Source organism: Eretmochelys imbricata, chromosome 1, assembly GCF_965152235.1.
Source record: "Eretmochelys imbricata isolate rEreImb1 chromosome 1, rEreImb1.hap1, whole genome shotgun sequence".
In the NCBI taxonomy this organism is placed as follows: Eukaryota; Metazoa; Chordata; order Testudines; family Cheloniidae; genus Eretmochelys; species Eretmochelys imbricata.
In genome coordinates, this window is record NC_135572.1 from 215551608 (window position 1) to 215573711 (window position 22104).

A 22104-nucleotide genomic window follows, 5' to 3' on the forward strand; every position below is an offset into this window, starting at 1 on the left:
CTGCTCCTATTCACTTCAGTGACCTATTGATTCTGAAATCTAGTAATGATCACTACGTACATGGCAATGTTCTTTGCTTTTTCATTATTGATCAAGACATGTAAGAAAGGAGAGGGATGATCATACTGTGGAAATTTGATTGTGAGTGGACTCATTCTGGTGTTTCAAATGGGTGGAGCTTGGTTTGTGGGTGGAGTTTGTGGAAGTACCACAACTATTTCTAGTGAAACCCCTGATTAGATTACTATCTTGCACGTCTTTAGCAGACTTGTTAACAAACATCCCGTTGCAATTGTTCACTTGTACAATCCCACTGTCTTTACATTATACATTTACTGAACATGTTGATATGGAATAACAGAGACGATAAGCGTGTAGCCCCTGATACTGGTTTTACATCATCATTTGGCAGAGTAGACTCATACTTGATGGAGCAGGGCTGTACAGAGAAACCTGTGCTTCCCCTGCCTCCTGCAGGTTTAGCAGCTGATCCTCTTTACGTTCTGTGTTTTTCAGTGCTGTGAACTTTGGAGCCATGGGAGTCATCATGGCACACGAGCTGCTTCATGCCGTCTATGATTACGGTGCGTATTGTGACCCATTCAGGGTGCAGCAACATCCCCTGGTTTGAAGTAGTAATAATAACTAAATACATGGTTTCCACTTTCAGCACCCTGACTTTAAAAATAGTTCCAGTGACCCGAACCATTGCTGGTAATTTATAATAGAATCTGTTCCCTCTGCTCACTGTCACAGGCCTCAGGGGTGTGTTCCCTCTGGAGAGCTCAGGGGAGTTCCTCCAGGACCTGCTCCCTATTTAAATGTATAGTGCAAAGGTGGGTTTGGTAAATTCAAAAGACTCAATCCCAGACCATGCTCATTACTGATGGGAGAAGTGACTGAATCCCAGTGGATACTGATATTGCATTTACCTTCTTGGATTTCCCTCTTCTCCACAGTGGTGCCTGAGAGCTGTCCTAGATGCAACAGGGATGCATTAGTGCGGGGTACAGACTGCCTGGTGGAACAGTATGAACGCTACTCTCTGCAGGGCCTGAGAATCAATGGCACTTTCACCCTGCTGGAGAATGCAGCTGACACAGGAGGACTCGCCATCGCTTACCAGGTATCACAAACTACCTGCTGTTCTAGTCTTCTAGTTTCACACAACTCTGCCTGTGCCCCTCAATCCTGCCCTGCAACCCCCTGCCCTGCTATTCTGGTCCTGGTCTGCCCAACTTCCTGTCCCTATGTAACTCCACAAATGCACCTCAATCCAATTAACTGCACTCCTTGCTGATCCAGTCCTCCACCCCATCCCTCCTTCCCCCACAGCTCTACCAATGCCCCTCAGTCCTGCCCCTCAGCCCCCTGCTATTCCAGTGCTGGGCTCCCCACACAGCCCTATCAATGCCCCTCAGCCCCCTGCTATTCCAGTGCTGGGCTCCCCTCACAACTCTGGCAATGCCCTCAGTCCTGGCCTGCAGCCCCCCTGCTATTCCAGCCCTGGGTTTCCCACACAGCTCTGCCAGTGAACCTCAGTCCTGTACTGCAGACCCCCTGCTATTCCAGTCCCTGGTCTTTTTTATTCCAAGACGGTTCTTTGTATGAAAATAGGTGACTATTATTTCAAGCTGATACAGGCCCCTGGGAACTAAACTGATGTCCTTCAATTCATTTGTCTTGGTCCTTGATGAATCAATACCCATATCTATGGAGGTGAAAGTACTCTGTAGAAGGAAGTTCCTCTTCAGTTTTCTGTTGCTGGGGAAGTTATGAGGTTTAATTAAATAATGTCTGTCACATGCCTTCAGATCTTTAGACAGAAGGTACCAGTGATATGAAAAGCATGGCAAGAATTTTTTGAGCATGGGTGACTCAAGTTGAAATAGTTTTTATTCAATTATAGTGCATCAAACAGCATCATCTTCTGACCTTCTGCTGCCACTGTGTGGTATTGTCTGGAATGGGAAGCACAACAGTTAGGTTGATAGGGAAGAGGGCAGGGATAAGCCATCTCAGAGAGCAAGGAGATGGGACGGGAGAGAAAAGGATGCTACACTTTCTCAGTGAGTGGGTGGATGGATGTCTATGTCCCAGCGTAAGAGCTCCAGGGCAGCACCAGCAGGCAGCACCAGCATTCACACTGGGAGGATGAAGGCTCCTGATTTCAGCTCTCCCTTGTGCGTTAAACTTTAATGATATTTGTGGGACACAATCTGAGGTTTTTTATTTTAATTTATCTGTTCCTCTTTCCCCACAGGCCTATAAGAACTGGCTGAAAAAGCACAAACAGGAGAGGAATTTACCCAGGAGTGGACTCTCACACCATCAGCTCTTCTACATCAGCTTTGCCAATGTAAAGAACATCCTGCTGATCTTGTCTGTCCCAGCCCATCTGGCCTCTTTTAATGTATCTTCCTCTCATACTTTCTGGTCTGTGTGTCTGATTATCGCCATCTCCCTCCCTCCTGGTCTGAGTCTCTCCCCCAACTTCGCAGCACTGGACTGCTCCCTAGATGCTGATCAAAGGCCTCACTGAAGACCTACACCTTACACTGGGCTCTGAAGCGATAACAGACTGTCAAAGGGACCAAGCACAACAATATCTATCTACTATCCATCATCTAAGGTTTATCTAAGGCAGCAGTCACTGGAATATCTAAGAACCCTTGGTTATGATGACTGATGATAATGAAATAAAAAAAACAAATTATATTTAACTTCCCTGTCAAAAGATAATTTACTTACCGGGGAAGAGTGGACAAGAAGAAATTTAGGTTTGCAGGAAGGAAAAGACAGCAAGAGTGAACCTGCACCGCCACTATGATGGCTTTAGGGAGAGAGCTGATCAAGTATATTAGTGATGGGGGTCAAGCACATAGATGGATGGATGGAGTGAGATTTTTCAGTTACCTTCCTCTTAGCAAGTTTAGGGCTTATACATAACCAAACCCTTGAGCTGCAAGTGAAGTGCACTTCATAGATCACTGGTGTTATGCTCTCATAGAGGTTCAGGGAACATAGAGATCAGCCATTGTATTTGACACTAGCTGGAGCTTCAGGGTGCTTATTGATGGTAGCCCTGAGAAGAGTGCAGAAGAAGGTGATCCAGTCCTGAGGCTACAAAGGATTGGGTCACTCTGGTAAGGTCTGCATTAGAGAAGGGATGTGGCAGCTCTAGGACCAGCTGTCAGTGAATGCAGGCAGGATTAACCAGAGTGATCAACTGGGCTTCCAGCAACAATGATGAGTCCAGTATGACCCAGACACTGCAAACCACCTGAATAAAGGCTGGACACTCCCCTCCAAAGAATGACATATTCACAGCACTGCCTGTCCTATAGGTGCTTCCCCTTCCAGCCAGCATAATTTTTGCTTTGTCAGGGCTGTGACTAAATCAACACACTGAAATAAAATAGTGACAAGTTTAGGACAGATAGATATGGATACATGGAAATCTACCCCTCTACTATGTACTAGGAAATGGCAGTATCCAGTGTTGATCTGAGTGTCATCCTCTCTCCTGGCACGGTTGTCCAGCATATCTCTCCTGTCATGCTCATGTTGCTCAGGAAGGATGACAAGCTGGAACCCTGCAGAACCTATGTGAGGGCTCGTGGGCAAGTAAGCCTTTGGGATCATTCTTAGATGCTGACATGATTGTTTTGTTTCCCTCCAGGGGATGTGTGGGCACCAGAGCCCCGAGAAACTGCGAGCCTTCCTGCACAGGGACCCGCACAGCCCCCCACCACTCCGTGTCCGCGGACCCCTCAGCAACAGCCAGGACTTTGCCAGGCATTTCCACTGCTCCAGCACAACACCAATGAATCCAGCCTTCAAGTGCCACATCTGGTAATCTACATGGAGAAGGAGGGGGAGAAAGAGAGACAGGCAGATGTATGGAGACTGGAGCTTTGTAGAACTTTTCCCTGCTGAAGAATGGCCTGCCCTCACGCAGAGAGCTGGAACCTAACCAATTCCTCCCCATCCCTTCTTTCTCATCCTTTTTCCCCGCCAACAGGTCGTGGTGGCAAAAGGTTCCAGTCTGGGTAGCAGGAGGGAAGACAGGCTAAACATAGCAGCCAGTACAGTGTGTGCTATTCCCCAACTGCTCCGCATGCCCTGCCCCAGTTAGGCCAAACTTGCTCTTCAGAGTGTGGGGACACAGGCTTGCAAGGTCAATAGACAAGCTGCAATCATTAACAACTCGGGGGGAACCTCACAAGTCCCCATGCACACCTCCCACCCATGCCGCCCACCCTGGACCACCAGGGATAGAAGAACCTGGTTCTCTCACTCTGAAAGCACATTGGGGTGGGGGGGAGGGAGAGACATGCTGGTTACTGCTTCCAGATGGGAAGATGAGACATTTAATTAATGTACATTGCTAAAAACCCCAGCTAGATATGTTATGGCACACCTGTCTTAGCACCCCCAATATGAGCGGGATGGTCCTGGGATTTTATCTTATTTTCTGCTACTTAGCCTAGTGTCCTGGATCTGACCTGCCTAGCTCTTTGGGATTGTTTTTTTCCCCTGTTCCTCTTACCTCTGACCACTAGGGGCCTGGCCCAGTGCCAGCTTGAATGGAAAGCTCAGTTCCATTAACTTCATTGGACTTTGGATCAGACCCTAGATACCACTCCTCCAATGCAGCAGCTGCCTCTCTTTTCTGATTGCTCCCCCTGCTGACTTCTGCCGAGAAGGAATAGCAGCAGCAGTAGCAGCTATGCTCAAGCTTTTTCACACTCAGAAGAAGGGGAAGAGCATGCACTGGCTGAGGGAGAAGAAAGGCTGGAACGGTGGAACCCCTTCTGTGGAGAAGAGGAAGTGGGGAAGCAATTCATGGACAGGACAAGGAGTGGAATCTCAGGAGTCAGTGATGTAGATACAATGTTGCAAGTAATGAAGTTCCACCAGAACCATTGAGTTATGAGGTTATGGGGGACTTCCAGATGGAATGGCGTTCTGGCACATCACTTGGTCCATAGGGTGGCAATGTCGCTCAAACAACTTTGCCCTTACCCCACTGGGGCCCAGGCCAGATTTGAGCGGCATTGTGACCCAGGTGACACCACTCATCACTCAGATTTGGTCTGCTGTGTGATGTGGGGTGGACAATGGGGTGAGAGGAACTGAAGGGTAGCCGCCAGCCAAGATTAGGAGTTGCGTCCCTAGCCTGGGATGGGAGCGGAGTGCTGAGTTGGGCACTGGTGAGTGGCCTGGAAAGTCCTGGGGGCTGGTGAATGAGGGGTTGAGGGTGTGAGGTGTTGGTGTACTATGGGGCAAGTGGGAGAGGTGGGGGGAGTTGTGGCAGACAACTGAAGATGTGGGAGGTGGTGGGGTAGGATGTGGGCCCAATGCTGGGCATAAGCAACATTTTAGATTTTGGAAGGGAGCCCCTAACCTAGTCCTGCACCAGGGCCTCGTCGTGTACAGTCAGGAGGAAATGGGGTCTGGGAGGGTGTTAGAGATTCCTACTCGTTGCCCCCAGTCACTCCATATGAAGATAACAGACAAGTCTTGTTCCCTCTCACAAAAAGGCATCGGGTTAGGGTGACCATATATCCCATTTTGGCCGGGACAGTCTCTTTTTTTAAGCTCTGTCCTGGCTGTCCCGACTTTTTTTTTTTTTTTTTTTTTTTTTGGCAAAACTGGGCATTTGTCCCATTGCTCCTGTCAACTGATCAGTTAGCAAGAGGAAACTGTACACATGCTCAGTTTTTCCAAAAAGGTTGAGTGCAAACCTTAGCGGGGCATGGAGGAACATGTGTGTGGGGGCGAGCAGCAATGCCAGCCCTTTGCAGGAAGAGGGCTTGGGAGAGCGGCTCGAGCTGGGCCAGCCCTCCACAGGTGGGTGGCAGGGAGTCTTGGGCTGGCTCCACACAGGAAGGCAGGCAGGGGTGGAATAGCTCAATGGTTTGAGCATTGGCCTGCTAAACCCAGGGTTGTGAGTTCAATCCTTGAGGGGGCCGTTTAGGGATCTGGGGCAAAAATTGGGGATTGGTCCTGCTTTGAGGGGGTTGGACTAGATGTTCTCCTGAGGTCCCTTCCAACCCTGATATTCTATGGTGCCTTGGGCTGGCCCCATATAGTGTCCCATTTTCCCTTTGGGAAAATATCATCACCCTACATCAACTTAGCTAGGGCCTGGGCTAGTAAGGTTGGGATGGTAGGGGATGGTTTCCAGGGTTTATGGGAGCCTCCAGAGTCAGACTAACCATCCAGATTTTAGAATGCTTCTCCAAATACCAAACTGCTTTTCAGGAATTTTTGCTATCCAGATAGGGGAGTTTTGCTGCTGTTATGTTTTTGTGACCTAGTACCGTTGTAACCAAATGTCCTGTAGCAATGCAGTGTAGGGGAGGCAAAGAGTGAAGATATAGTGGATTTCAGGAGCAGCAAGAAAACTGGCATTTAAGAATGTTTGTGTGTTACTAAGAACAGCCTGAAAACTATCAATTTGGAGGCCCTGATAATTAGACCTATATTTAAAAAAACAAAAAAACCTAAAATTCACTAGAATTGGTGAACACACCCCTCCTGCAGCTCACGGATGTCTGGTTTCTTTTTAAAGCTATCTCTGGGAAATTTTTTAAATGGTGGGAGCTGTTTTATTCTGACCATTATACAGTAACTCTTCACTTAATGTTGTAGTTATGTTCCTGAAAAATGCAACTTTAAGTGAAATGATGTTAAACTAATCCAATTTTCCCATAAGATTTAATGTAAATGCGGGGGGTTAGATTCCAAGGAAATTTTCTGGGGGCAGACAAAAGGCATTATATACTGTACGGTACTGTACTGTACTGTGGTTGGAAAGTGCCCCTGGCTTACTCCACACAGGCAGAGCCCGCTGCAGGCAAGGACACTAGGAAGCACCTTCGCAGCAGCAGCAGAAACTTTCCCCCTGAAGAACAGGCTCTGACTTTGCCGGGGAATGCTCCAGGCCCGCCTCTTCCCATCCCCGCTCCACTCCAGGCCCACCTCTTCCCACCCACAATCCACCTCCTCTCTGGAGCACACCACATCCCTGCTCCTTCCCCCCTCCCAGAAAGTCCTAACAGCTGTTTGGCAGTGCTTAGGACTTTCTGCGAGGTAGGGGGAGGAGCGGAGAAGAGGATTCTGTTCAGTGAGGAACAGCTGTTTGGTGGCAGAGAAAGCGCTGAGAGGGAGGGGGAGGAGGCAGAGAAGAGGAACTTGTGCAATGCTTCCTTCTAAAGTTGCTGCTCTTCCACAGAACCTTACAAGCAGTGGACAGAGCAGGCAGCCAAACCTGTTATAAGAAAACATTGCACAACTTTAAACAAGCATGTTCCCTAATGGAGCAGTGACGTAACTTCGAAACAACATTAAGCGGGAGGACATTAAGTGAGGACTTACTGTATTACCAGTGTGGTGATTCTTTGGGAGTAGATACTGGTATTGGGAATGAGCATCAAAATTAAAGCTGGAAAAGACCTATTAATTGTCTTATGACTGTGACAATTAGCAAGGGTTGTGGAGGATTCTCAATCTTTGGCAATTTTTAAATTAAGACTGGATGTTGCTCTAAAAAAACAGGTTTCAGAGTAACAGCCGTGTTAGTCTGTATTCGCAAAAAGAAAAGGAGTAGTTGTGGCACCTTAGAGACTAACCAATTTATTTGAGCATGAGCTTTCGTGAGCTACAGCTCACTTCATCAGATGCATACCGTGGAAACTGCAGCAGACTTTATATATACACAGAGAATATGAAACAATACCTCCTCCCACCCCACTGTCCTGCTGGTAATAGCTTATCTAAAGTAATCGTCAGGTTAGGCCATTTCCAGCACAAATCCAGGTTTTCTCACCCTCCACCCCCCCACACAAATTCACTCTCCTGCTGGTGATAGCCCATCCAAAGTGACAACTCTTTACACAATGTGCATGATAATGAAGTTAGGCCATTTCCTGCACAAATCCAGGTTCTCTCACTCCCTCACCCCCCTCCAAAAACCCACCCCCATACACACACAGACTCACTCTCCTGCTGGTAATAGCTCGTCCAAACTGACCACTCTCCAAGTTTAAATCCAAGTTAAACCAGAACATCTGGGGGGGGGGGGGGGTAGGAAAAAACAAGAGGAAATAGGCTACCTTGCATAATGACTTAGCCACTCCCAGTCTCTATTTAAGCCTAAATTAATAGTATCCAATTTGCAAATGAATTCCAATTCAGCAGTTTCTCGCTGGAGTCTGGATTTGAAGTTTTTTTGTTTTAAGATAGCTACCTTCATGTCTGTGATTGCGTGACCAGAGAGATTGAAGTGTTCTCCGACTGGTTTATGAATGTTATAATTCTTGACATCTGATTTGTGTCCATTTATTCTTTTACGTAGAGACTGTCCAGTTTGACCGATGTACATGGCAGAGGGGCATTGCTGGCACATGATGGCATAAATCACATTGGTGGATGCGCAGGTGAACGAGCCTCTGATAGTGTGGCTGATGTTATTAGGCCCTGTGATGGTGTCCCCTGAATAGATATGTGGGCACAATTGGCAACGGGCTTTGTTGCAAGGATAAGTTCCTGGGTTAGTGGTTCTGTTGTGTGGTATGTGGTTGTTGGTGAGTATTTGCTTCAGGTTGCGGGGCTGTCTGTAGGCAAGGACTGGCCTGTCTCCCAAGATTTGTGAGAGTGTTGGGTCATCCTTTAGGATAGGTTGTAGATCCTTAATAATGCGTTGGAGGGGTTTTAGTTGGGGGCTGAAGGTGACGGCTAGTGGCGTTCTGTTATTTTCTTTGTTAGGCCTGTCCTGTAGTAGGTAACTTCTGGGAACTCTTCTGGCTCTATCAATCTGTTTCTTTACTTCCGCAGGTGGGTATTGTAGTTGTAAGAAAGCTTGACAGAGATCTTGTAGGTGTTTGTCTCTGTCTGAGGGGTTGGAGCAAATGCGGTTGTATCGCAGAGCTTGGCTGTAGACGATGGATCGTGTGGTGTGGTCAGGGTGAAAGCTGGAGGCATGCAGGTAGGAATAGCGGTCCGTAGGTTTCCGGTATAGGGTGGTGTTTATGTGACCATTGTTTATTAGCACTGTAGTGTCCAGGAAGTGGATCTCTTGTGTGGACTGGACCAGGCTGAGGTTGATGGTGGGATGGAAATTGTTGAAATCATGGTGGAATTCCTCAAGGGCTTCTTTTCCATGGGTCCAGATGATGAAGATGTCATCAATATAGCGCAAGTAGAGTAGGGGCTTTAGGGGACGAGAGCTGAGGAAGCGTTGTTCTAAATCAGCCATAAAAACGTTGGCATACTGTGGGGCCCATGCGGGTACCCATAGCAGTGCCGCTGATCTGAAGGTATACATTGTCCCCAAATGTGAAATATTTATGGGTAAGGACAAAGTCACAAAGTTCAGCCACCAGGTTAGCCGTGACATTATCGGGGATAGTGTTCCTGACGGCTTGTAGTCCATCTTTGTGTGGAATGTTGGTGTAGAGGGCTTCTACATCCATAGTGGCCAGGATGGTGTTATCAGGAAGATCACCGATGGATTGAAGTTTCCTCAGGAAGTCAGTGGTGTCTCGAAGGTAGCTGGGAGTGCTGGTAGCGTAGGGCCTGAGGAGGGAGTCTACATAGCCAGACAATCCTGCTGTCAGGGTGCCAATGCCTGAAATGATGGGGCGCCCAGGAGTTCCAGGTTTATGGATCTTGGGTAGTAGATAGAATATCCCAGGTCGGGGTTCCAGGGGTGTGTCTGTGCGGATTTGATCTTGTGCTTTTTCAGGAAGTTTCTTGAGCATATGCTGTAGTTGCTTTTGGTAACTCTCAGTGGGATCATAGGGTAATGGCTTGTAGAAACTCGTGATGGAGAGCTGCCGAGCAGCCTCTTGTTCATATTCCGACCTATTCATGATGACAACAGCACCTCCTTTGTCAGCCTTTTTGATTATGATGTCAGAGTTGTTTCTGAGGCTGTGGATGGCATTGCGTTCCGCATGGCTGAGGTTATGGGGCAAGTGATGCTGCTTTTCCACAATTTCAGCCCGTGCACGTCGGCGGAAGCACTCTATGTAGAAGTCCAGTCTGCTGTTTCGACCTTCAGGAGGAGTCCACCTAGAATCCTTCTTTCTGTAGTGTTGGTAGGGAGACCTCTGTGGATTAGTATGTTGTTCAGAGGTATTTTGGAAATATTCCTTGAGTCGGAGACGTCGAAAATAGGATTCTAGGTCACCACAGAACTGTATCATGTTCATGGGGGTGGAGGGGCAGAAGGAGAGGCCCCGAGATAGAACAGCTGCTTCTGCTGGGCTGAGAGTATAGTTGGATAGGTTAACAATATTGCTAGGTGGGTTGAGGGAACCATTGCTGTGGCCCCTTGTAGCATGTAGTAGTTTAGAAAGTTTAGTGTCCTTTTTCTTTTGTAGAGAAGCAAAGTGTGCGTTGTAAATGGCTTGTCTAGTTTTAGTAAAATCCAGCCACGAGGAAGTTTGTGTGGAAGGTTGGTTTTTTATGAGAGTATCCATTTTTGAGAGCTCATTCTTAATCTTTCCCTGTTTGCTGTAGAGGATGTTGATCAGGTGATTCCGCAGTTTCTTTGAGAGCGTGTGGCACAAGCTGTCAGCATAGTCTGTGTGGTATGTAGATTGTAATGGATTTTTTACCTTCAGTCCTTTTGGTACGATGTCCATCTGTTTGCATTTGGAAAGGAAGATGATGTCTGTCTGTATCTGTGCAAGTTTTTTCATGCAGTTGATAGATTTCCACTCCATACGGCTAAATGCAGTGCCTTGCATAATGACAGGTTTCAGAGTAACAGCTGTGTTAGTCTGTATTCGCAAAAAGAAAAGGAGTACTTGTGGCACCTTAGAGACTAACCAATTTATTTGAGCATGAGCTTTCGTGAGCTTATCCTTGCAACAAAGCCCGTTGCCAATTGTGCCCACATATCTATTCAGGGGACACCATCACAGGGCCTAATAACATCAGCCACACTATCAGAGGCTCGTTCACCTGCGCATCCACCAATGTGATTTATGCATCATGTGCCAGCAATGCCCCTCTGCCATGTACATCGGTCAAACTGGACAGTCTCTACGTAAAAGAATAAATGGACACAAATCAGATGTCAAGAATTATAACATTCATAAACCAGTCGGAGAACACTTCAATCTCTCTGGTCACGCAATCACAGACATGAAGGTCGCTATCTTAAAACAAAAAAACTTCAAATCCAGACTCCAGCGAGAAACTGCTGAATTGGAATTCATTTGCAAATTGGATACTATTAATTTAGGCTTAAATAGAGACTGGGAGTGGCTAAGTCATTATGCAAGGTAGCCTATTTCCTCTTGTTTTTTCCTACACTCCCCCCCCCCCAGATGTTCTGGTTTAACTTGGATTTAAACTTGGAGAGTGGTCAGTTTGGACGAGCTATTACCAGCAGGAGAGTGAGTCTGTGTGTGTATGGGGGTGGGTTTTTGGAGGGGGGTGAGGGAGTGAGAGAACCTGGATTTGTGCAGGAAATGGCCTAACTTCATTATCATGCACATTGTGTAAAGAGTTGTCACTTTGGATGGGCTATCATCAGCAGGAGAGTGAATTTGTGTGGGGGGGTGGAGGGTGAGAAAACCTGGATTTGTGCTGGAAATGGCCTAACCTGACGATTACTTTAGATAAGCTATTACCAGCAGGACAGTGGGGTGGGAGGAGGTATTGTTTCATATTCTCTGTGTATATATAAAGTCTGCTGCAGTTTCCACGGTATGCATCTGATGAAGTGAGCTGTAGCTCACAAAAGCTCATGCTCAAATAAATTGGTTAGTCTCTAAGGTGCCACAAGTACTCCTTTTCTTTCTAAAAAAACAGGAATTATTGGGGGAAGTTCTATGGCCTGTTTATACAGGAGGTCAGACTAGATTACCACTATCATCCCTTCTGGCCTTGGAATCTATGAATCCAGTGCCAGCCAGCGTAGGCCAACACAGTATATTCTTCAGCAGCACTTCTTTTGAAAGACTATTCCACTGTTCTGTTCTCACTGATTAAAGCCAAAGAGAATGTACATGAATAAAAGGTTCCTTACCTGTGTTGTTATTAGTAACACTTTTGACTGAAAAATTATAATTGAAATAATTTTAAAATATTAAATGTACTATTTACTATTAATGCTGATTGATTCATTTTTGAATTTCACTCAGTATGAGAGAATGAAAATAGACTGCTGAATTTCACTTTTTTTCTGTCAGTTTTATTTTCCAGCTCTCAAGCACTAGGTCATTGCTGTAATATCAGAGTTACAAATGCTGCAGGAGAATTTTTAAATCCAAACAAAAATCTGTATTCCTTGGAGTGAACAAAGAAAATCATAGAAACATTTCTACTAGTCTTGAGAAAATGGTGTATATCAAACTCACAGTTTGATATAAGTAATAGCACATATGCTGGTGATTTTCATACATAGATCTCAAAGCACTATACAAAGAGGGTTAGATATCATTATCTTTATTTTACAGATAGGGAAACTGAGGCACAGAGACACTAATGACTTAACCATTATCGCACAGCAGGTCAGTGACAGAGATGAGAGAATAAACCATAGGTGAAATCCTGGCTACCTTGAAGTCAGTGACAAAACTCCCTTATGATATTAATACGGCTGGATTTCACCCCAGGCCTTCCAACTCTTACCCCTATGCATTATCCACTGAATCACACTGACTCCCTTTAAAAAAACCAACCTAATATTACATATTTAAGATTACTTCCAATGAGAAACAAATGTGGATTTCTAGGGTTTTTCTTTTCTTTTATTTGTTTGCTTCCTGAATGTGTTGGCATTCCCCCCCTCCGCCAATATTTTTTCTTTTTTTTTTACATTGGAAATTCAGGTCTTGTGAGCCATGCTGTTCTTGGAAGCCTCTTGGACTACCAGAGAGCTAGGATCTTTATGACATCAGAGAAATCATGCAAATGAAACCTGATTCATTGAGATGGAAAGAGATTTTTTTCTACTCTAACTGTTTAAAACCATTTGTTTGGTTGTTGGTGGTGATGCTTTTGTTTTTTAAACATCTGTTTAACAAATTCAAATACCTGAATAATCAGTGTGAAGCAAAGCTCTTGTAAATAGGGCATACCTTGCCCTTCCAGTATGGGCTGTGAGATCTGAGAATCTACATATCCATGTCTTCCAAGAAAGACCTCTAGCAAAACAGGAAAAACAAGATTTATTTTCCTTTTATTTCTAAGGTTAAAAAAAAAAAGAAGGTGGTGAATACCTTACAGCTTAACTACTCATGGAGTTATTCAGGGACAGCTATTATTGAATAACTCCATGTGTTGACACACCCTTACTTGGATTGTAAACTCTTTAGGTAGGGCTCCCTTTTTGTTCTGTATCTGTACAGTGCCTAGCAATAGAGTCCAGGTTCATGACTGGGGTGCCACCTTAACAAATCCTGTTAGGCCTTTTTTGTCCCTCACAAAGAAGAGCACAAGCCAAATGTTGCTATCCTTTGCAGATCACTCTTAAAGTGTTTACTGATTCCCACACCGGAACTTTTCCTCTGTGTTCAATTTTGTTCCACTAATTCCTAGTTCAGTCACCTCAAGCAAGACTCCCTGAAAAATACTCCTCTTTCCTTTGCATTTATTTCCTTCAGATACTACAGCCTGACCTAATGAATTATGAGCAATATATACTGAGAATGATTCAGCTCATTTTGACTCACTCCATTGTACTTGGGTTGCATGTCTCCTCCTTTGCTTCTTTACAAGAAGGCTTTATAAAGAAAACCTTTACAAAAAAGAAGGCTTTCTTTTCTGGTTGGTGTTTGCTTTAGAAAGATCAGCCTGATCTTTCATGGTTTTTCCAGAGGACTTCTTGTGGGGTGTCATAATACCTGTATTCAGAGTAACAGCCGTGTTAGTCTGTATTCGCAAAAAGAAAAGGAGGACTTGTGGCACCTTAGAGACTAACCAATTTATTTGAGCATGAGCTTTCGTGAGCTACAGCTCACTTCATCGGATGCATACCGTGGAAACTGCAGCAGACTTTATATACACACAGAGAATATGAAACAATACCTCCTCCCACCCCACTGTCCTGCTGGTAATAGCTTATCTAAAGTGATCATCAAGTTGGGCCATTTCCAGCACAAATCCAGGTTTTCTCACCCTCCCTCCCCCCCCCCCACACACACAAACTCACTCTCCTGCTGGTAACAGCCCATCCAAAGTGACCACTCTCTTTAAAATGTGTATGATAATCAAGGTGGGCCATTTCCAGCACACGGTATGCATCCGATGAAGTGAGCTGTAGCTCACGAAAGCTCATGCTCAAATAAATTGGTTAGTCTCTAAGGTGCCACAAGAACTCCTTTTCTTTTTGCGAATACCTGTATTGTGAGCTTCCATAGCTCAGCTGAAGGGGTAGACATCCTTTGTCCAAACTGTTGATTCATTGGATTTTAATAAAAACAAAGAGTTCTGAACTATCTATAAACCTTTCCCATCACAATTGCTCAGACTTCAGTCTCTGTTGACTCTAGTAATGTCATCTTTTCCCTACTTATCCAATTTCTGTAAAGTCTTTTAGGATGGACAAGACCTGAATTTCAAATATAAAAAAAAAAAAGAAGGAAAATAAATTAATAAATCCTTCCCAGGCCAGCAAAAGTTGGCACAAGCCCAATTTTTAAAAATCCTTTGCAGGTCAATTTTAATATTTCTCATATGCTTTCTATTGGCTATTTTGGTGATTTTTTTTATAATTGGTATCTCAAAGTGTATTTAGTTATTTTACTCATAATTTCCATCATCAAAAAAAGATTGTGTTATGTCTCCAACAAACCTATTCTTTATTATTTAAACTGATTCTTACAGTAATCTACATTGGGCTCTGTTTTGACTTTTTTACTCCTTGTTAATCAAGAAAAAAACATTTTCTCTGGAATGTAGTTGAGAAAAATGTTTGTCATTCAGTAGTTTCTTTTCCAGCAATGTATGTAACATAATTGTGTAAGCCCTCTACACTGCTGCTCTTTCAAAGACAGAAACATCTTTAAATATGGGACATTTTTGGCCATTACAGTGTCTGACTTTATTACACAGGGCATAGTTGGCCTGTGGAACTCATTGTCTCAACATATTATGGAGATGCAGAGTAAAGTGGGATTCAAAGCAGGCTGAGATGTATCTGAGTAAGAAAATATCTGCAGGGACATTGGATAGGATCAGCTCTTATAAAGAATATCAGACCTACTAGTTTATGGATCAAACAAACACTAACTGCTTGCATTAAGAAATACCTTCCCCTGTAAGCACATGTTTGTATAGTTATGGTGGACTTTGCAGCTTCATGTGAAGCATCTGGTAATGGCCCCTGTTGGAGACAGAATACCAGACCAGAGGGACCAGCTGCTGCCCTTTGTGTAGCAAGTTCCTTTCACTCATTCTCATGTGAACAATCCATGTCATTGGTTTAACTATTAACCATTAAGTACCTACAGGGTGAGTCACTGCGCTGGTGGACCGTTAGGTATTTTGGCTGCCACACTGTAGAAACTGGGTCTCTGTCACCTTAGCAGCACCAGGTGAGAAAGGAATTAAGACTGTGACCCATAGGTAGGTCACCAACATAGCAATGCAGCGCATAAGCCCCTTTAGAGCCCCCTGGCCCAGCTCACTGAGGAGTGCTCTGCTCTGCCATAAAAAGCAGATGGGAGACAGAGGATGGAGATCCTGAGATGGGGAAGTCTGGTTTATAAGAGATTCCACAAGCTTTGGATTGAGGGTTTATTGCTGTTCTCAAGGGAGTTGGGAGATGAGCCAGGTCTGGGTGATGGGGAAGGTGCCTGTTGTTGTCACTTGGTCTCACAGGTTCCCTGGGGTGTGGGTAGTGTGGAAAAGCACTGCTGCCTAGTAGGCAATCATGAAACGCAGGTAGACATTCAGGTTGTCTTCATCCATGAGCATGGCAATGATTTCTGGTTCTATGTCACGCATAAAAAAAAGAGCATGATGCTGCCTGTGTTCAAGGAGATGGCCAGATCCAACAGCAAATCCTTCACCACTGCGTTCCTCAGTCTTTGTGCATCCTCGTTCTGCACCATGTCAATCACCTCCATGCCTTCCCCTGTTGACGAGGCCACAAAGGTTTCTTCCATTTGCTCCCAGCCTGCAACCCGAGAGGGGGAATAAGCTCTCCTCTCTGCCTCTCTCAGTCCTCTCTGCCTCTTTCACTGTCCATCCTGTCTGTTCTCTCATTCTTTTTGGTCTCTTACTGCTTCTATGTCTGTCTCTCCTCTCCTCCCACTCCTTTCTCCATTCTCTCCCTCAATTCCTCCTCACCCCATCTCCATGCTCTCACTCCTTCACTCCCTTCTGTACTCAGTCCCCTCCAGCTCCCTAACTGCTTCCCCTCCTGTTCCCTTTTCTCTCTTCCGAACTCCCTCCCCTCACTATCCTTCCTCTCCCTAGACATGTCCCCTTAGCCCATCCCTCACCATATTGTTGTCATAGCTGCCAAATTCTATGTAGCTCCTTGTGTGACATGCTTATGGATTTGTGTGAAGTGAATGAACTTTTTCTACACCAGCAAAATCATCTAATGCTAATAAATGAAAGCTAATGCTAGTAAATGAATGCTACACTGTCATCCGAGGCTATGAAGGTGCTCTCACCCACCTGTGACCCAAGATCATTATAGATGGGGAAACCGAGGCAAAGAAGAGGGATGAGACTTGCCCAAGGTCCTACCGCAAGTCAGTGGCAGATCTGGCAATGGAACTCAGGAGTTCCAGGCCTGTGCATGAGCCACATGACCCTACAGCATTTTCCCTCCTCCCTTTCCCTTTCTCAACAACAATCTCTCATCTAGTCCCTCCTACCTTTATTTCTTCATGGTTGGCCCTCTCTCTCTCTTTGGTCTCTCCCATCCCTTTCACCTCCCCTTTTCTGCCTTCCCTCTTCCCACAGGGATCCAGTGCCCCTCTCCCAGAGCCTTTGCTCTCCCTGAACTTGTGAACTCTGGTCCCATCTCCCTCATTGCACAGAAGGCTGCTGGAGGTGGAATGTGCACAAGCTCACAGCCTGCTCACTTCTCTCTCCCCAAGTGAGGTAGAAAGCAGTGGGGCCAAGTGAGGGTGGGGCAAGGGGAGGAAGCCTTGGATGCCTGTTCAGAGAAGCTCTGAGAGCAAGCCCTGCTGGGAAGGGGAGCTGAGCGGATGAAGGGGAAACCTTGCTCCCTGCCTATGAGTGGCATTTCAGCTGGCATGAGTGAGAAAATGGCAGGACTGTATCATTTAGTAATTATGTTTGTAACACCGACACTCCTGGATGGGTCATCAGCAGCAGGGAGCAAACCTGAGACCTCTGGATCTTAATGCAGGAGCCTCTGCTGCCTGAGCTAAAAGACAGAATTTTCAGCAACAGTTGCAGCAGGCTTACCAATTTCTAGTTGGCCTAGCCATCCCTAGAGAAGGACAGAGTGCCAGACTGGGTATGCATCATTTACATATCATAGTACCACTCAGAGGCCCTGGTCCAGAGTAGGGCCTTATTGAGTTGAGGCATTGCACCTATAGATAACTAAAAAACAAGCTCCTCTGAAATCGCCTCTCTTTATATGTACCCTTCCCTTATGCTGTCACTTCTTATCACCTTTCTTCCCTCCCCGTCCCATTCCTTTTTCCCTCTCATTCCTCTTTGCCAACCCCATTCCCGCTTTTCTATCCATTCCCCTCCCTCTTTCTCCATCTCTAGCTGTCCCCTTGAACCCTCCCTTTTTTTTAAATCCTCACACTGTAACCCCTCCTTCACCACATCCTTTCTTCCTTCCCACTCTGCCATCTTCTCAGTCCATCCTCTCTCCTCATTGTCTCTCCACATAGGAAAGCCAGAGACAGCCTCTCTAACCTGGTGGTGAGCTCCTTCCCTCAAGCTTCCTGTCCTTGACTCCATGGAGCATGGTCTGGCTTTTTGATGGTATGAAGGCATCAGAGAACACCAAGAAGTGGGTGGCCAGGAGTGCGGCCAACAGATGGATGGTGTACCCCAGGGAAACCATCAGGATTGGATCACCCCTCCTCCACCTCTCCCGTCCAGCAGGAGATGCCTGTACTCATTGCCCCTTGAATTAATGAAGGACTCAGGATCCTCCTGGCAGACTGACTCCAGCTCAGGGTGGGCTATGACATCACTAGGCCCTTGTGACATACTGTGATGTCATACTCTGTTGTGCATCTGCCCTGTGAACTGGGGGTGGGGGGGGGGAGGAAGAGTCCCCTTCAGAATGGAGCAAGGACTCACTGCTAACAAGAACCTAGAATGTGGAGAGAGTGGGAAAGCACTTTGGGAATCTGTCGGATCATGATTTACTTACAGCAAAGACTGTACAAAACTAAAAGGGAGGCTAAGGAAATTGGGCTAGTAAACTCTAAGACCATAATTAAAGGGAGACCACTGATCTGAAAATCACACTTCACTCTGAACATGTTGTACCTATGATTGTTACAAGTTTTACTTCATACATTATAACAGAAACAGACTTCACAAATCATATTTGTCTCTGTTTTTGTGCCAGGGGGAAGGGATTGTGTAGTAGTTTCCCTGTATTACCAGTTAGCTAGAATCCCTGTTGTTTGTACAGATCTTTCACACAGCGCCAGTGGAGAGAATTCAGAGTAACAGCTGTGTTAGTGTGTATTCGCAAAAAGAAAAGGAGGACTTGTGGCACCTTAGAGACTAACCAATTTATTTGAGCATAAGCTTTCGTGAGCTGCATTGAAGTGAAGCTGTAGCTCAGGAAAGCTTATGCTCAAATAAATTGGTTAGTCTCTAAGGTGCCACAAGTACTCCTTTTCTTTTAGTGGAGAGAATCACATTTTTAAAAATAGGAAAATGTGCTTGTAAAACCATAAAAAATGTGAAAGGGACTCGGGGCAGAGGTGGGATCTGAAACTACATTCTACTTAAGAAAGAGATGACTAGATTTCAAGATGCTTTAAATAGAATCATATGCCCTAAAACAGCCTCCAGATGGTGCTCTAGCATCATCAGTGAAGAGACACAGCTGCTGTTATTGAGTAGTTTTATATTATAGATGAAAAAGTTATTTTAGGTCATGTCTTGTCCGTCACTTCTCTTTCCCCCAGCCTCTAGTGGATTGTCCACTACAGTTTAGCGTTCAGGTCTTTGTCTGGACCACAGTTATATGTCTCAAGTGATGGGGTTTACAGCGTGTGGCTTGGGAAGCAATTTTCTCTAATCATTTTCAAACTCACGGTGTAACCACAACTCCATTTGCCGTTAGGAGATGCTGACAAAGTTTGTGGAATTTTAAGCAGAAAGTTTTGCACCATCATTTATAGGCTGTTCCTCTGCCCTTTGCCCTCCCGCCCCTGCACATTTTCTTATTCCTCCTATTTGTTTCACATTTTCTACCTTTCATCTATTACTATGGGACAGGCTCCTGGGCTATTTACTCTTTCCTGGATATAACTGTTGGGCAGTAGTCAGTTAACAAACTTATCTGTGTCAAACCCAAAGTAATCTTACACTCTTTCTTCGGGGATGCTGCTTCTACTCTCAGGTATTTGCTTCTTTCCTGGGTGCCTGGGATTTTTAGCCTTATGCTCAGGATACCATTTCTTTCAAGCCTAGGAATTTATCAGAAGACTGAATGGGCTGGATGGAATATGACTTTCTACATCCTGGGATGTTCTGCGGCCATCTCCAGATTCCTGACTGGGACTTTGAAACAATCCAAAAAGAGACTTGCCCCAGGTAATCTTTCCCTGTTTCTACCATGAGCCCAGGCCATGCTGGCTGGGACAAGACTTCAGGAGTTTGTGGCCAAATGTTCACAAAGGCTCAGCACAGTGAGGGCCATTAGTGCCACAATAGGACCCGCAGTGTGCTGAGCTCCCTTGAATATCTGGCCTTTAGTGAGTGCTGTATATATGTCCTGCCGTGCAGGTGAGATCAATAAAGATCACTGTTTATGAATACCACTATCAAGTCTCAGTGCCTTGATTCAAGGATACTCTAGTACACAAGACACCACAGGTTCCATATGATCCCCAGATATAGGCAGTGCACACCGGATGGCTCAAGGGGAATGAGATTGGGCTATGGAGTTTTTCATTTCTTGATCACTACTTGCAATCAACTTGTCCCTGTTTAAAATGGGTGCAGTCGCTGGAAAGGTAACTCCCAGGAGCATGTTCCCTACAGAGACCCCAGGGGACCAACTGGACCCTGTTCCCAATTTAAGGATGGTGTAGTGTGTATCCCAGTGGTGTATCCCTATGGGGACATATTTATTGTTTAAAGGAGGTGCAGTACCTAGGGAGCTGAGTCCTAGGTTAGAAACTCATGGCCCCATGTCATAAATGTAAAGGGAAGGGTAACCACCTTTCTGTATACAGTGCTATAAAATCCCTCCAGGCCAGAGGCAACATCCTGTTACCTGTAAAGGGTTAAGAAGCTCAGCTAACTTGACTGGCACCTGACCCAAAGAACCAATACGGGGAGAAGATACTTTCAAATCTTGGGGTGGTGGGGGGAAGGCTTTTGTTTGTGCTCTTTGTTTACATGGTTGTTCTCTCTTGTGACTGAGAGAGGTCAGACAGAAATCCATCTTCTCCAACCCATCCTAATCCAAGTCTCTAATATTGCAACCAGTAAAGGTAAGCCAGGCAAGGCGGATTAGTTTATCTTTTGTTTTATGTGAATTTTCTCTTTGTTAAGAGGGAGGTTTATTCCTGTTTTCTGTAACTTTAAGGTTTTGCCCAGAGAAGGATCCTCTGTGTTTTGAATCTGAATACCCTGTAAAGTATTTTCCATCCTGATTTTACAGAGATGATTTTTACCTTTTTTTTTTTTAAATAAAATCCTTCTTTTAAGAACCTGACTGATTTTTCCATTGTTCCAAGATCCAGGGGTTTGGGTCTTTGATGATTTTGTAACCAATTGGTTAGGATATTATTCTCAAGCCTCCCCAGGAAAGGGGGTGTGTAGGGCTTGGGGGGATATTTTGGGGGACGACATCTCCAAGTGGTCTCTTTCCCTGATTCTTTGTTTAAAACGCTTGGTGGTGGCAGCATACTGTTCAAGGACAAGGCAAAGTTTATACCTTGGGGAAGTTTTTAACCTAAGCTGGTAAGAATAAGCTTAGGGGGTCTTCCATGCGGGTCCCCACATCTGTACCCTAGAGTTCAGAGTGGGGAAGGAATCCTGACAGCCCATGAAACGGGAACAGGATGATTGTATTATCTTCCCCTGATTACACAAAGGTCTGGCCACTCTGCTTTCGCTTAACCCACAGAAAAATGAATCTGGCAGCAGAGCAGACACGTAACTGAGATAGCACTAACCCATACAGAGGTGCTGTAGAGAGTGATAGGACTTTGGGCTAATGCCAGCACTACTTAAAAACAGTTCTTGACTGAGCAAAAAAATCAGGAAGTAAAAGTCCTAAAAATAGAGACTCTGTGCAGGGTGGAACTGGGGGGCACCGATTGGTGAGGAAGAGGCAAGTTGCCTTAGCAGCCGCATCAGAAAGAGGTGCTCAGGCACCACCCTTCCAGCACTTGAGTGTATATTGCTCTGACTCTATGCTCCCATCCCCAGATACAGGCAGGTACTCTCGTCGGAGGAAGCTCAGGGTCTGTAAAGAACTGGGAGGCATTGGGGCAGTGGGATGTTTTTGCCTAGGCCATCAAGCTAATAAAACACTCAGCACAGCGAAATTATGAGTGAGGCAATACACACAGGGGAGGAGCCTGGTAATTTCATAAGGCTCCCAAGCAACTAGTATGGTGCAATCCAGTGTTTTCCCACATTTTGAAAGCTGACTTCCCCCACCTCCCCCTTCAGGAAAATGACCCCAATCATGGTCTGTTGCTAAAGGCCTGCCCAGCTTCTGCTCTGGTCAGCTAGTCATTCATGCCCATCCCCACCCCCATGTTTGGGAAATGCTGGTGTCAATCTTAGCAATATGATTCTTCATAGTCTTTCCTACATGCTGTGATGAACAGCATTCTCCTTTAGCAAATCTCCCTTGGTTCATCATAGGGCCCCTGCCTGGAAGGCTTTAGCAAGTTCACCAGCCAAGCCCCCTGCTGTGGAGGG

The 22104-nt window shown here is 45.5% G+C and overlaps 1 protein-coding gene across 18 annotated transcripts in view; it reads left to right on the top strand.

Moving 5' to 3' along the window:
- Window positions 1-19982, top strand: part of KEL (Kell metallo-endopeptidase (Kell blood group)) — a 46556-nt gene extending 26574 nt beyond the window's left edge. For 11 of the 18 annotated variants that reach the window (XM_077823665.1, XM_077823629.1, XM_077823639.1 and 8 more), the window contains 5 exons: window positions 517-584; window positions 960-1126; window positions 2264-2359; window positions 3683-3855; window positions 19628-19982. In XM_077823665.1, coding sequence (XP_077679791.1) covers window positions 517-584; window positions 960-1126; window positions 2264-2359; window positions 3683-3855; window positions 19628-19781 — 658 coding nt within the window. In that variant the 3' untranslated portion in view covers window positions 19782-19982. Of the gene's footprint in view, window positions 1-516; window positions 585-959; window positions 1127-2263; window positions 2360-3682; window positions 7567-11835; window positions 12136-17861; window positions 18698-19627 lie in introns of those variants that run through there. The other 7 variants (XR_013346809.1, XR_013346810.1, XR_013346814.1 and 4 more) reach the window with 7 other exon arrangements.
- The last annotated feature ends 2122 nt before the right edge of the window (window positions 19983-22104 follow it).